The 16,963-nt window shown below is 38.6% G+C and overlaps 1 protein-coding gene across 1 annotated transcript; it reads right to left on the minus strand.

Moving 5' to 3' along the window:
* Positions 1-260: 260 nt before the first annotated feature.
* Positions 261-9,919, minus strand: prdm13 (PR domain containing 13). Its single transcript, XM_048531671.2, has 4 exons — positions 9,571-9,919; positions 7,465-7,596; positions 7,217-7,337; positions 261-2,558 (listed from the first exon to the last, which is right to left on the minus strand). Exons 1-4 carry the CDS (start codon positions 9,709-9,711, stop codon positions 1,072-1,074), a joined length of 1,881 nt encoding a protein of 626 aa, XP_048387628.1. The 5' UTR covers positions 9,712-9,919; the 3' UTR covers positions 261-1,071.
* Between the last annotated feature and the right edge of the window lie 7,044 nt (positions 9,920-16,963).

Consider the following 16,963-nt stretch of genomic DNA (forward strand, 5'->3'; position numbering starts at 1 on the left):
AAATGGGAACACACAAAAGGGGGAAATGTTTTGTTTAGTTATATCCAGACATTTGATAATATTCTACTGTATCATTTCCAAATGCAAGTTCGAACTCATAAGAGTTATTAAAGATTTTAAAGCCATGCAGCTGAAAACGAGAACAAACCTATCCATAGAGTTTCACAAAAATGAAATAGATTGGTGAAGAGCAAATCTTCAAAATGTTAAGTGAGTTTATTGGAAAATTCTCGCACAACGCATTGCAACGAAAAGGCGAATATCAAGCGCACTGTACATCATTCAATGTAAAAGCGAAAAATACACAACGTATTGCTCTACTTCACAAAAAAATCATATAGTCTCTGAAATCATATATAACATTATCACGTACTTTCGACTCATGCTCCTACTATTTTTCCTGAAAATATATGTACATAAAGATGATCAAAACAATAATGGATACCCTATTTTAAATAGTTTAAGTACTAATCTATCAACAATGGTCTCTGTCACGTTTTGCGCGCGTCTTATAGTGCTTTAATACTTGTCTCTTTAAAGACGCGAGTTCACACAAAATTGAGTAATTGCTCCCAGCTCTACATCATAGGTCACTTTTAGCTTACTCTGCAAATTAAGTTTGTTGACCCTTATACATTTGCTTAAATGATTGATATTCACGCTGGACCTATCAAATTATTTGTCATCATGATTTCTAAATGAAGGTCATTCCATTTATTGAAATGTTTCGATGATATTAACGTTGCATTATGAAAATTACTACATCGACGGATGAAAACTGAAAGGAAGTGCACTGATGATTTATTTTAATCATGCTTGTAGCATTCAAGTTTTTTTCACAGATGCTTTCATCTTATTTGTAATTCCATAGTCATTTATTAAACGACGACACTTGGCATTCATACATTGCATTAGCCGGGGCTATGAATATTGCTCAGCCCTAATAAATATCCTTTGCTATCACAGTCACCGAAAGGCACAATTCCTATCATCTTATGTACAAAATAGACAGGCATTTCTAGACGCTTCAAGCATTTTCGGGATTTTTTGGCAATTCGGTGTTTACTGGTGTCAGTTCTCCAAACTGTTGTTCTTCCCTGAATCTTGATCACTTTGATCATCAGTGAAGCAGACGTCCACGTCGCTCTCGTTACTGTGGTCACTTTTCTGCTCAGGGTCGTCGAAAGATGACTCCGTTTTGCTCTCTGTTTTGTGCACACTTTGCCCCGGGTGCCTCGACTTAACGTGCCTCTCCAAGTCTCTGCGACGCACAAGCACTTTGCCACAGAACTCACACCTGTAAGGGGTGTTCCCCTCCGCGTGCAAACGGATATGTTTGTTTAGGTTGCTGGGATCTCCAAAGGGTCGAAGGCAAACTTTGCATTTTAAAGGTTTGTACCCCGTATGTGTCCGCATGTGGATTTTCAGTCCGTATTTCCGGGAGTAGAGTTTCCCACAGTACAAGCAGAGGTGACCCTTTTTGGGCTTGCCACTGGACGTGCTCGTGGTGGACATGGAGTCCAGTCGAGACCTGCTCTTCTCGGCGGCGATACTCGATAGTTGCTGCGTGTGCATGGCGATCTCTCTGTCGATGTTGGTGATGGAACCAATTTCTGGGTTGAGAGGTGGAGCCCCAAAGTAGGTGACAGATTCGGGGTATTTAATTAAGTTGCTGAAGTGGAATTTTAAGGGGTAGTAGGGAGGACTGTACAAAAGTTCGCCATTGTAAACCGTTAAGGGCATTATAGGAATGTTGCATTCTCCGGCGAAAGGTTTAACTCCTTCAAACGGTGGAATGGAGAACCTCTCAAAATGAACGCTCGTTGGGATCGGGGCGTATCGGCTGGGAGACAAACTGGCGTGAAGGCCCCTCTCGACATGTTTGAATGCAGATGTCTCTTCAAAACTGGGGAACAGAGGGAAACCTCTGTTTGTGTTGCTGCATGGCAATGCAGGGAGTGGTGGCTCGATGGAGTGGACACATTTGGCAGGGGAAGCTACCCCCAAACTCTCGCCAGAGGAGCGTGGTGATTTCAGACTGCTCACGACTTTGTTGAAACCCAATCCAATTGCTTTAGCGCTGCTGTCCCCGCTTGGATCAGGCGAAATTAATTTCGATAATCCCGTGGGTTTAAACGCGGATCTAATCCCGGGGTGAAAGCCCATGGTGTTGACAATTGAAGAGGTGCCGCTGATGGTAGTCAAGGCTCCATGACTCCTGGCTGAATTAACACTCATGTCCAGGGCTCTGTCTTGCTCCTCCTCACGTCCCAATGACTTCTTGGTCATAATCATTTTGGCCAAAACTGGAGACGCTGATCGTTTAATCCCTTCTGTTGGGCCAGAGGAGATTTGATGGCCATTTCTCAGGGGTGTTGATGAGCAGGATATGTCGGCGGTTTTCGGAGATTTGGTGAAAGTCTCTGAAATTCGGCATTGATCACTGTTGATGAAGCCCCTGCCGTTGCTCAGAGCGCAGTGGAAGTGGATATGAGCTATTAAAGTGTTTGGATATTTGAACGTTCTCCAGCAGTACCAACAAATATAACGCTCCTCCCCTAAAGAGACGAATGAGAAGAAGACTAAGTTTTCGATAAGGTTGTAAACATTTCCACACAAAAAAAACTGCAAACAATATCAACAAGTATTGTGCCCAAAGGCTACTGTCTAACACAAACAGGAAACAATGTTTCAAATTATCACCCACTTTTCAGCAAGCGACTCCCATATCCTAAGAACGACTTGTGTAGCTAGATTATAGATTGTAAAGAAGGCCGTGTAGTTATTAAAATTATCCTTATACGATGACACAGTGCTCACTATCAGAAAAAGCTCAAACTACACCAGCCCAGTTTCTGCGACCCAAGTCGATAACTTTCCAAATTAAATGGTAATAATTGTAAAAGGAAGTCAATGAGGCAAATGAGCTTGGTTGGATAATTTATATGTAATTCTTAGCCATGTTACTTCATTATGCAGTTCTCTAAGGAGGAAACGCAAGCCTGACCAGACATGTACAACGTAGACAGTTAATGTTTTGGCCTTTGCAGGCCTTGGAGGTGATAACAGCTGTTCCTTGAAATCATGGGGCGCTTGAAACAATGCACTTGGCCCATCTGTTGATGTTGAAGAAAGGAGGCGTATGGCAAGGAGTTGAACAAACTGGCCAAAGAACAAACTATATATCATAAGCTTCGCGTTAAAATCGGAACAAAGCGGAGGATATAAAAGTTGCTATCGGAAGACCAGCAGTCAGTTTAGGTGCTCGCATTTGCAAATACTTCAACGGGAGAATGGCATTTCCAATTTAAAGCACAGTTTTGTGTACTGCACAATCATTTTTAACCTTTACTGTTGCTTGATATTTTCCCTTTCCCTTTTTGAGCAAATGAAATGCCCCCAGTGTTTCGATTTCTTTCTACTTTTCTTCCTGCATTTCTTTATGTATTTTTTTCAATCCGCTCTTCTTCCTCTCTTCGTTTACTTTCCACTTCAGTTTCTTTCCTTTCTGCTTTCCAAATAGACTTCCTTGATGAATGTTGCTTAGTACGATTTACCGATGCTTTTTTTTCTCTGAAGTTTGCCGCTCCTCCATTCACACATTTTGCAATGTCGATTGTATTCGTGGTTCTCGAACCAATATTGCGCGTATACTTTAAATTTAATCGACTGTTTTCCGGCATTGACCTTAGCAATGTAGATCATTTGTGAACTGTTGTAATGATTATATCAAACTTGGTTCCGAGGCTTTTCAACTGCAAGGATCTCTAAGAGATCAAAATATATTAGTCCTCTGATTATTTGCTGAAAAATAATGTGAATCAAAGGCATTTAACCTGTTTAAGGTATTGATAATCTCCTTTTGATTCTACCTCTTTGAACACATTTAACAAAAGTGTACATCAGATATTTTTGATTGTCCTGGACAAATGGTTCTCATGTTTGTATTTGAAATACAATGTCTGATATTTCATTCAATATCTTGAAAGTTACTATTATTAGTTATTTCAAATCAGAATGAAGCCCAAATGTTTTCAAGGATCAACACCTACATCAACTAAAGATACAATGGAAACTTGACGTTGTTCATATTTCGAATGCTTAATTCCAAATCTCTACCGGTAAAACAGAAGACATCATGAAGAAAAAAATAGAGGTTTATGTTCCCTAAATATTCAGCCAGGACAAATGCATTTAAAAAGCAAAACTTCGCTTACAAACTTCAAAAAGCTTCATTGAAATAATTACATATTAAATTTACACCAGTAATGTATTGATTAAACATAACTTCATGTTAGCGCCTGTGAAACGAATGAACTTTTTCCCTAGGACATGAACTGTTGAGTATCTGCAGTTGTATAAAGCGCTTTCTCAAAAATATATGGTGAGAAGAAGAAATCGTGAGATCAGATCAAAATACTGACAGATTACATTATAATATAATGTTTGAAAACGATTTCATTGTTTGAAATCATTACTAGGTCTAACATCATCCTTTCAAACGTTGATTGCTATGCAAGGTGACCAAACAGTCAGGTATAGCATTGTCCAATCAAAACTTTAAAAATGCAGAAGAAATTATATTCATAAATGTTCACCCTGTTGCCTATTCTCTGCAGGGTGAACTGCAAAGCAAGCTAGTTTTTAAGGACATAATACCCAAATGCGGGAAAACAGTTCATATGAGACAGTAGTTCATTGATATGTCGATTGAATTACTTGCATTCAAAATCACCAAAAAACTGTTATATCGCCACGTCGACAGTGATTTTCTTTTTTTAAAGAGAAAGTGTTCAGAACCAGTCATTCAACAAAATAGTTGATGTATATGATTTCAACATTACTAACGACCTATAGAATAGTGTCCGAAACATTTACGATCTTTTTCATTGTCAGAAGTTGTGATGAACTGATTAAATCTTACCTACCTCTTTATTGATAAGTATGCCTGTAAATACTTCAGAAATTAACATTGTATTCTTTCCAACAGTATTTATGATCAAGTATTCATATTATACCACAAAAATGGAAAACAACAGTCGTTCCATTACGTGCTATATCATGCCAGCGTCCTTCATATACAACCTATCCGCGTTGAACTCCAGGAGATGGTATTGATAAGATCAGAACTTAAAGCCTGAAGCAAAGGGTCTGCATGTCGTCTGTTGACTTTGGGAGTGTCTGCAAACCTTACTTGTAGTTGCTAAACTGCTGTGGCTGAAGCAACGTCTTCGGTAATCCTTCCACATTAACTACACCTTGGTTTAGAGACCACAAAAGCGTCTCGATCCTCCCCTTCCCCCAACCGAGACCACCAGCACCTATTCTTTTGAAAAATGAGATTAAATAGCTGAGTTCACCAGTGAATCTCCTGTTATTAATCCTTTGAGGAATGCAATTTTGCATCCGCGCACAGTTTGGAGCCAGGATGCCTTTCCACCTTCCCATCTGGTATAAATAGCTTCTAATGCTAGACGTGAAATCGTGGAATGTTCATAAGCTCCACTTTTGAATACTTCAGCCATAAAACACCTACTATTTGTTTGATCAATTGTTCCTCTATGAAACTTGGCTAGATTTCAACTGGAGTAATAATCATAAATCAAAACAACCTACAATGGAACGATGTCCAAAGTTCCTCGAAACGTCCATACTGTATATTATATTGTGTTACCTCTTTAGTCTTGCCTTGCTCCAAAATATGACCTTTATATGTATAGACGAAATAAATTACAAACATGCGAACATGGGTTGTGTTAAGTTCCAGAAAAATGTACGTCTATTGTTATGGATCAAGTCTTTTCATCATTCAAAAAAGAAGTGCATATGGTAAAATGGTGGCCTGATTACAATTTCGGCCCATTTTGCAATTCGAATCCAACTGGTGTTTTTGTTTCCAATTGAGCCTTTGTTAAGTTTGGCTAAGTTCATCAACGTAGAAATGCTGACTGCACCTTTCCGACAGATTAGTAGATTTCCATTCGATTCAATTGAAACATGCTTAAAAATAGACGTTTGTCATGCCAGCATTTTCAACCGTATTCTTAAATTCAACGCTGAGCAGCAAGTTATGTATTTGCAGTGTACTTCTTCTTCTATTTTAAGGCGAATAGAACCAAGGACTTACTGAGATGTTCGCTTGCCTGATGTCAACGTTCTACTACGGTGTCATTGATTGCTTCTGACGACGGATAGAAACTTTCTTCATTCGCAACGCTACTGAGTGAGTCAGTTTAAAACCTCAGATTTGGCGGCTGATGCTGTAAGTGGCAATGTGCCATTGACAATCGTTTTCTTGCAAATACAAGTTGATTCTGCTATACGAATGAGGCTTGTTGTATTAACTCAAGTGTATATCGAATTCGAGTTATTTCCTTAAACAGATTTTGGCAACACTTTGACTGTCGTACAGAAACAGAACTACAGAGTGAATTAATATGTGTAATTCACTGCTTCTTACGGGTCAGCAATGCATTTAGTTCCACCATCACCGTTCCATTAAACACTCATTAAAAGAAATGGTACAGAGGGAGTGGCACATCATCGCCTCTCAAAATTCCAGTTAACTCGGCCAAGCAGAAAAAAATGCAAGACAATTTATCAAGCAGTATTCTGTAACAGCGCATGCTGCGTGACATTGGGGAAACGCTGACTTCATAATTGTCGAAATGATCAATGCAATGATTGCAACATTTTCATTTTTAAAAATGTTAAACAAATAAATTGACTTATGTGATGACATTTAGAAGAACCCACTGAAAATAGTAAAGTCACGTATAGCATATTTGTATTCGTTGCAGGCTGTTTACATTTACTCCAAAAATTTTAGGATTCGGGATTTATAAAAGATATTGGTTCATCCACGGTAACTTAAATAACAAAATTTCGTTATCCATTAAGAAAAAATGGAATAATTTGTAATTTATATATATATCGCGTCAATTCGTTGAAATCCTGTAATAAGCCTAGAGATTCAAATAAAAACGGATATCACTCTGCTTTCATCTGTTAGCTACCTCCATGTTCATAGGTACCTTGTCGTTACAAACTTGTGGTTATACTCCCATAAATGCTATACATACTACGCACCTTTATTTTGTACGTGCATAAATATTTCTGCAGAAAAACCTTTCGACCAAGTTACCTACAAATGTTATTTGATTAAATCCGTACTTTTCAAACGAATAAGTTTCTAGACTCAAGTGCTAGTTCCTACCTTTCTCATCGTGTGTCGGTGTGGCTGTGGTTGGTAAATCGAACCACTGAGCCAGAGTGCTGGAATACCATGCTGCTAACTCCTCCCCAGGCTGGATATCCCTCAGCGTTCTGTAAAAGATCTGCAGAGGCGAGCAGATACAGAAATCTAAGTTTACTTTATGATTTAATTTCTGGGTGTACAATGTTAGTTTGATTTTGTAAAGAGAAAACAAAGATAAACCACGCCAGAAATGTCATGTAATGTACCTGTCCCCCTGGAAGGTCAGTGATCGCTTCCAGATTCTGCTCTTGAATGTGTCTGGCAGCCCGGATTAACTCTATCCATTCCGGAACTGACTCGCCAGCTTCATCAACCAAATGCCCTCTGACAAAGCGTACCTGAAATAGATCCCCCAGCATCACAGTTTAAGAAAGGTCCTTCTAATTTCATTTCGTTGTCCCTAAACGCTCTTTTCATTCGCTCATAATCATTTCACTTGATTAGTCTCTTTGCAACAGAGGTAAACCCATAACATACATTGTAGTTACACTGGGAAGGGTCTACTAAAAGCAAGAGACAAAAACTGCAATAAAATGTGCTGAGACACGCCTTTCACCCAAGCGTCAGCTTTCCAATTCTTGTTTGTTATTGATTTTGCAATAATTAATATGCTAGGCACTTCACATCGCCGAAAATTGAAATTAAAATGTTCGAGTCCAACATTCCATTCAGGAATGCTATATTAAAGAAGTGACCCAAAGATACCTGGCAGTGACCTGATTCCGCTGAAATGACTGTGGGAAGCTGGGGAAACATAGTCTTGCATAAACCAGAAAAAAAATCATAGGAAAGAAGTTGTATCCAACAGTTTCCGTTTATTACTTGTCGCTGGAAATATTTTTAAAATCGTACTTTGCTTACTTCTCTAATTTTTCTAATTCAATTAAAATGTAATTTGCACGTGTATTAAGATTTCAGAGAAAGCAATTAAACCATGAAAGGATAAAAATGAAAAAGCAGTGTTTTGTTTCTCAGTAAGGCGTCAACTGCAAGCCCGGGTTGAGGTTTGCAAAAGCACGTTCGCAAAAGTGAACGATCGTCAACCGGTTTATATAATATCGCCGTGTACAAACAGATCACACTGACACTTGTTTTACTAACACCTGTTCACTTTTGGCAATTGACTGATTGGATAATTGAATTTCAAGAAGCAGCCAGCCTTATCTCCTCACTTATCTTACACCTTGCATGCATGTAAATTATGTTCGCTAATAAACATGTTGGCGTACGAACAGATAACCTTCAACGAACAGAAGTTCAAGTATTCTCTGTACAACGGGCTGATCAACAAAATATTGGGGTGGGCGGATCAATCGCAGCCATTGAGAGCCGCTTGGGGAAAGTGAACTGTGATTAGGCAGAACGGTTATTAACAAAATCGATGAGAAATAAATAACATGACTCGTCAGGGGCGTTTAATGGGCTGTTAACAAATCAAAAATCTGACCATGGCATACGAAAAGGCATCTGCACCTGTTTAAGGAGGTCCATAAACAATATGCAGCGTTGGACAGTGGAAACTATCAAACCTGAATAAAACTATCTAGTCTGCATGTTTCTGTGTGTATCACATACACACACATACACAGTGATATCCCCAGTCAAATTACATGAATCGTGTTTGCGTTATACAATGCAGTTCAAGTATTGATAACTAACTATAGCAACGGCAAACAGTATCTGATACTAAATTGCTACGCTAGATGTGTTATCAATTGAAAATAATCCAACCGCTTATGCTTCGATTAATTTAATCAAGCTAAAGAAATGATACCTCGATGTTCAAAGACACGATTTCTACTGAGAAAGGGATTGCTAAAATTCGAGCTATAAGCATGAAGAATAAATCACTTACAATAAACATTCTCAATCTACCAACAAATGCAAAATACGATCATTAATTGAAGCCTGGCTGCGCTATTAATTGCAGACCCATCTGACACGAAAGCTGGAATTGGATCCAATTAAAGCGGTTTGTCAATAACTCGAACAGAAGTTATCAGACTATGGTAATTCACAGGCAAACACAATTAATTAACAATTAGCGAGCAAGTGATGCCATTAGACAACCTAAAGCAGCGCCCACAGATCCTAAAGGTCATATACTTGTTATTTTGTCCAGTAATAACCCTTCGTAAAGAATTGACGTGTAATATTGTTTTGCTTGTTGATTATCTGTATGAAAAAAATTAATTCCAAGCATTTCTCGTAGCTTCTGCGCAGCTAACAATTGATTCGAAGTTCCCACATTTATGATGTAGGAGGGAAATTTGTATTTGAATTATTAACACCGATGTAACGAAAACTGTTACCTTTTTCCTATTGAAATGCTCCTTGCGATCGGACATGTATTTTCCCAGCCTAAAAATGCCCTGCACGGGACCCAAGCGCAGACCGGCTGGGATGGTGCTATCCGCGGTCACGGTGATCGCCGAGCTCCGGGGGTTTTGCATGGCTCCGGGGATACTAGAGGGAGGAAAAGAAGGAGCGAAGGAAGAGGGATGGATTGACAGCGAGATGAGACAGATGAGAGAGAGAGAGAGAGAGAGAGGGGAGATGGACACAGACTGGTCTCCGCCTGCAAAATGACGCGATGGAGTCCGTGTGCTGCGCTTTTTCTATCCAAAGGGGGAATGCTGCGTTGAAGCAAAGTGCACAGAGTGCCTCAGTTTGGTGAGAGAGTTTTGGTGCGATCACAGCTGCGAGCCACAGCCAAGAGGGTCAGAGAGACACACATGGAGACTTTCCCTACCCAACTGAATAATAAAGTGCTCGAAATGGCCAGGAACAATGGCCCAGGCGACCTTCCCATTCCTAAAATCCAATTTGTCAAGGGCGCAAAAAAGGCGATTGTGAATCAAAGGTCTGGCGGGACCATTAATCGTCAGCTTGTGTTATTGTCCGGCAGACAGTTACGATATTTTAAGTGACAAATTCACTGTATAATTTCTCCATAAATTTTGCCTCCTTTTATTGCGGCCAACAAAACTTTGGGAAAATAAGTGACTAAAGTTAAGTCTACTTGGCTGATTCTTTTCAGGTTAAATATACTTCAAAGATTTTACTCACCCCCTTGATTTTTTTTATTTTCTCAGAGGAGTGAATCTCAGTTAAACAAAGAGAGCAGGAATGTTTGGAGGACTTGTTAACTTCTATTGATTCGGCGTGTGCCGCATAGAAACTGGGCAGGTACTAGATGGTAAAACACCAGAAGAAAATTCGCTACCGGTCCAAGATAATCGCCATCTATATTTGTCCAGCTCTCCCGTTAAACTCCCGGTCTATACAGTTGAGAAAATTATTTAAGCTCATTGCTTTCAAGTAATCTTTGTCAATACTGGGCAATTCCAATACCTATTTTGGGACCTGGCAAGCTCAGAATGGCCCGCGTTGTTAAAACAAACAGGGAATGTGCCGGCTCAGCTTCCCTTGTCCATTTCCCGGACGGAAAAATGAAAGAGTTCGAATCTTAATCCCCCTTCGCCTCAGTAAAATATTGGCCTTGTTCAGAATTAGGAAGCTTGAGGTGACAAGTTATCTACTTGAAAATCTATTTCGAAAGAAAACACGGATTTTCTTCTACGACGTTTATTTAAGATGGTGGCAGGAATTGTTTCAAATCCAGCCGTTTTAGACGAGAAATAAAACACCCTCATTTTAAACCTTGGCATCTGTCTTCTACATGAAGGTTTAAAAAATAGTTTGAGCTCATTGGAACGATTCTATTCGTTTGGTGGACAGAGAGTGAAGTGATATTTTAAAAAGCGAAATAAATCATTTAGTTGTTTAACCTTCTATTGATGGTAAACCCGTTTCTCCATCTAGAAAGTGTATGAAACATTACGTTATTTTTATTTCATAACTAACAGGCTCTTTCCTTATTTGCAATAAGATGCAATAAAATGCGTTATAAATTGATAAACGACAGAATTACCTGTGTTGAGGATCATATATTTAAGTCAAGGATGTGATCGATGTACTATGTAAAGCGAATAAGTTTTTTTATTCCTTTAAAGATATCATTGAATACCGTTAAACTGCAACAGTAACCCGAAGGCGGGTACGATTGAATAGCAGGGGAAAGCGTTGGTAATGATCCTTTTACTTACATACTATACATCATCCAATTAATACAACATGGGCAGCTTGAAATCTATTTTATAAAGTAGTTAAATAGCGAAGTAACTTTATTTCATACACAAGGAGAAAGTATGGATAACATGTGCCGAATGCCCAGTTTTTAATCTCATAATTGGAATGCAGTAACGTTGGTAGATTTAAGCATTGTCCTATCTCCTATTGTGATGACTCTAAATGTTGCCACTGGGTTTCATGTATCTTAGTGTGAGTGATACTGGAATAGCCAACTATCTTTTGTGAAATTGTCTCTCTGCCGATTTCACAATGTAGAGAGAATATTGATGGCTGCAAAAGAAAAAAATAGCTTCAGAAATGTTGTTTTGCAATTGTTTTGCGTTTTGTAGAGAGCTAGAATCTTAATTGTCGGCGTTTTTAGAGACGGTATTAATTTGACATGATCAACAGGCATATAATTACTAGTATGTATTTTTTGTAACAATGAAACTAATCATACAGAACCAATTATTAATCTACGTGAAAACCTAGAAACGGAAAGGCATTTCTATAGATTTCGCCAAACTTGAAAAATTACAATTTGTTAAGAATCGCGTCCAACTACATATCAATACATTTTTGAAAGAATTTGTATTCTTCGTTATACCCTCATTTTATTGAATATACCAAATTATAACACTGGGCTGCAGTTCTATGTGCGTGGAGAGACTGAAAAAAACAGGATTTGTCCTCTTTGATATGTCTTCATTGGCACCTCCCTCAATGGTAGAAAAAAGAAACAAGAAGTTCGAGGCAATAAATTCAAGCCATGAACATGTCCCTGTAACCTCTGGCCTGGCGACTTTAGGATGACACCAAGTTAAATTGGGCAAGCAGAGGTAGATGGCTTTGGATTGCAAGGTACCCCATTGCTCCATTTATGGAGCCTTTCCATACTTTATTTAATGATCTCAAAGCGTGAACGACACGCGAACAATTTTATCAATAGGACCATGTAAAATCTGACTGAGAGGAAAGTTATTTATTAATGTCCGCCAATTGTGACTGGTTCCCAGCCACCGAAAATAAAGAGCCCTGCTCTGAATTCATTCACCCCAGCACGGCATTTTTTTTTCCAACGTGGCTCAAATATGCACTTTTCCAAGTGAAATAAAATTGGCCAGAGAAGAGGGAAGAGGCACTTTCTTTTATATCTACCCCCAAAAAGCAAAAAAAAGTAAAACACAACGGTGAAACCAATCTAATGTGTCCACTGGAGCAGGAGCCAGAATGAAAGCTGGGGTGTTAAAAGTAAAAGCAGTGTTCGAAGCAAATGGGATGGAAAATTAAATGAAATTAAATAGCTTGAACGACTGTATTGTGTCTTATAAAAGGACACATTAATTACATGGTTTCAGCTTTATTCCAGGACAATGTTGTGGACTGGGAGATAATCAAAACATTCCAGGGCTCGCTGTCACAGACTTTTTAACTGGCAACAAAACAATATTTCGCCGGCATCAACGAAAGATGATCGGATTTGCACAAAATATAGTTTGATACAAAATCCTGCATCAGCTTGATCTCTTTTGCGCGTGCCGTTGAACCGTCATTGCCATCAAGTAACATTTTTGGCATAATGTTCTTTTTGATTTAACAGGTTGCCCGATAATCAGCCATGAATGTTGCAGAACAACAGACGTCCAGAGCCACAGCAGCCTGGGCCAATGTCCCACCAGGGAGCTCCATTCAACACATCAAAATGCTTCTGGCTGGAGAAGGTTCAACATTACTTTCAAACCAGCATGAATGCCTGTATATAGAACCAACTTAATTATGGGCAAACAGTGGAATAAATCAGAAGTTCTCGCAAACTCCCGTGCATAAGGGATTTTTAACAAATACAATCTTTGGGAAACTTTGTGTGTGATTTCTATCGGCGTTCCTCGATGTTTTAATATAAAACAAATATTTAAAGGTTGTGTATTAATTACAATTACATCCAGCGGTAGATATTTTGATTTCACAGATTATTACTACCTTATTTGTGAGTAAAGAGAATTGCTGTAAGTACCAAAGGTATTCAATGTGTTCAGAAGCGAGAAGACTATGGGATGTATGGGGAACGCCTCCCTATTGTGGTCTAACGCTGTAAGAAACAGCGCCAATAGGAGATAAATACACCGTGAATTGTTTTAAATTTTGTGTTAAATACAGTGAAGAAAGCAGAAATAATAACAGACTTAAGTGGTGGCTAGATCTTTATTAAAATTACGTCAAAATTGCGATTATTAACAGATCCCATCACATGACCTAGTTACAAATTAAATACTATAATTTGTCCATTCAATTGATCTAATCTGGATTGTCCTTATCTTTCCCAAATAAATGAAGCCAATCTAATATTAAAATTTAAAATCCCTGCCTAAGCTTGAAGATATTTTTATACCACGATTTCAGTATGCAAGAAGTCAACTGCCTTTTTATTAAGCTCAATGCTCCAACTTTTACTTCGTTTTCGGTTGACGTAGTGAAGATAAAAGGCCAGAGGCTTGTGGCTGAATTGAAATGTTTCGGTGTACCTTATAAATTCATACCTTTTCTCACTCGATCGCATTAGAATGAATTCTCCACTCAATTCGATTTTCCTTGCTGTTGGGCACATTTAGGAGAGACTCTATTTATGAAGTTCATTTCTAGGCAAATGAATTCAGAGCCTGGGCCTTATGAATAGGACCGTGTGTCAGCCGCCCCTAATTGGGATTAAAGCACTCGGGACCATATGCACAGAGTGACAGAAATTCTCAGGTCTCATTGTATAACACGACAAGATCAGTAACCAGCCAATTTCCAACCATCCTTCTGAATAACATAGCTGCTTACAATACAGTCTAAAGGCTTATTTGTTGGCATACCTAGGCCGTTTGTTTTTTCAACTCTATTGAAAAATCAAAAATAAAACCACCTTTTGAACAAATACACTAACGTTTTATTGTTTCTATTGTAACTACATATTGGCAAAATAGCACGTGAAAAGTACAATGTAATTATTTCAAGGTACTCGCCTTAGAAATTAAGATACTGCTAAATGAATCCATGTGAACGGAAGCTTTTATTTTTGTTGTATGGAGAGGAAGCAAATTTGCTCGAAATGGTTAGAAAGGACCTTTGAAGGAACAACAATTTTTTGCGGTTTCTGTTCGAAGTGTTGATTGGCGCACCTTTTTTCTCTAACAGACTAAGGCTTGGAGACATGAGCCATGTTTTTGACACTCTATACTTACAAAGTTTATAGAGTTGGGAACTGCTCAGAACAGAACGACTTGCTTTCAGAGCCTTGCTTTGAGTAGCACATGTCTGAGAAGACGAACAATGGGAACCGCAGCCTTTTAAATGTCAGTGCGCTGTAGACCAATAAACAAACCTGATTGTGCTGTGCAACTTGAATGACACGCCAGCGTTCTAAATGGGGCCTGGTAGTTGTGCCAGAAAGCAACTTGGAAAACTACGAAGTTCGACACAGGTTTTTTGTTCTGTATGTATGGTGTATAATCAAATGTCTGCTTTGGCTAACAACGTTATTTAATCTGCGATAAGTGCAACGCGAAATGTTTTAAAGCATAGATGTGGGTGTAAAATGCATCAGGGCAATTATATCCGATTGTAGTTAATTGTGTGGTCTGGTTCCTTGGGTTCTTTGATCATCTTGCGTGTCCTCAAAGTGTACAGCTCTATGCAGATAAATTCCATACCTATCAGATTCCCCCATACCCCGTAGGCTCAGTACCCTTCCCCTTCCCAGTTATGAACAGTATCATATCATTATAGTGAAAATAAAATACTCTTGGCGCTGAACATCTCTTGGACTTGTGAATTTAAGAACCGGTAGTTGGTGTGAGATGCAAGTTCTGTTCGCTATGGATCCAATCACTTGGCCAATTGATCTCTGCAGTTGTGATTGGTCCAAGACACAAGGTAATATAATAAATTTAAAAGAAGGGGAAACAAAAGACTCAGGCCCGCCTGATCGCCGAGATAAGGATGTCAATTTTAAGTAAAGATTACAAAAAGGTTGAGATTGAAATGATGTATTTTATGCATTAATGCTAGCCATAAACTAGTGTAATTGCACGTTCCCTGGATGCGACATTGTGCATGATAGCTTCGTTGTCAAATAATTAACGATCTAAGATGAATTCCCGTGTTTTAAAGATTGACAAAAATAGCATGGTCAGCGTTACGTCAGGGCGAGGTTCCAATACATGCACGGAGTTGGGTGGGGATGTGCTATGTATGACTGAACGGATTGATATTAACTTATTCCGTATGTGTGACTTCTGGGCTGCACTATTCATTGTGTACCCCAACTGAATGTTAACAGAAGTGGAATTGCCGTGTCAAAATGTTGTAATTAGGCCAAGTTTTCCAAATTCCGCAGGCAAGAAAAGAAGTTGTCAAAGATTTGTACAGTACCGCAACCCAATTTTAATAATCAGTTCAACACGTAACCCAAAGAAAAAAAACAAATCACAACAAAAAAAAGTCAATTTTGCACGGACGAATTACAATTCAGAAATGTCCCGCTGGCTGTGGCTGAAATTTGGCGGCGAATTGAGCATTTTCAGTGTGCTGAGCATAACCTATCGGATAATTGGAGGAAATTTTATGCTTGAATAAGGATTTTGTATTTAACAATTATGTTTGGATCAGGAATTCTATACAATATGAGTGAATGGGAAGTGGTTTAGTGCTTCAGAATTGCATGCTGAATCAGAATTAGGCGCGATCAGGTATGCCTTTATATGAAGTATTCTTTATTGTGTTTTACGTTTTATCTTATTTAGTTACATATCTGGAGAGCTCCATGCGTGCAATGCGAAACCTGCAATAATTTGATGCAGATCACATTACGTTATTTTTTTCTTTATGCTTTATAAAATCAGAAACACTGATTTCCATCTTTGCTTGTCCTTACATGAAAGGGCGTCGGCTCCTATGAATTCTCTATATGTTGGTAGTAAATATTTTGTTGTGTTATATTGTAAACTTTGTGCTGAACTTGCGTGCAAGGAACAAAATATGTAGTCGTGTTAATCACGTTCATCCCATTACACCTTGATAGAACAAATTTCTTCAGATATTTACGAAACAGAAAAGCTACAAGGTAAGTGTTGATCCTATTAATATAAGACTGGGGAATTAGTAATGAAGATAAAGAAACAGCAAACGACCTGAAAAGATATTTTGTGTAGTTCTTCATTAGGCAGGATACAAGTAACATCCTGGAAATGGTTGTAAATCAGGAATTGCAAGGGAAAGAACGCGAGAAAATTACAATTACCAGCGAAATGCAACCATAAGTTGCTAAGTTTCCAGAATTTTATTGTACACTCATAAATGTTATAGCTGGTGAAATAGTTGATGCATTTGCTTAATTTTCTAAAACTCATTAATTCAGGGAAGGTTCCTTGAAATTGGAAAATGTCTAATGTAACCCCATTATTCAAAAAAGACGGAGAAGCAGAATACATGAAACTACAGGCCAGTTAGCTTAACATCTGTTATAGATCATAGGTACTGCAGATGCTGGAGAATCCGAGATAACAAAGTGTAGAGCTTCATCAGAAGGGT

The sequence above is a fragment of the Stegostoma tigrinum genome, chromosome 4 (genome assembly GCF_030684315.1).
Source record: "Stegostoma tigrinum isolate sSteTig4 chromosome 4, sSteTig4.hap1, whole genome shotgun sequence".
NCBI classification, from domain to species: Eukaryota; Metazoa; Chordata; class Chondrichthyes; order Orectolobiformes; family Stegostomatidae; genus Stegostoma; species Stegostoma tigrinum.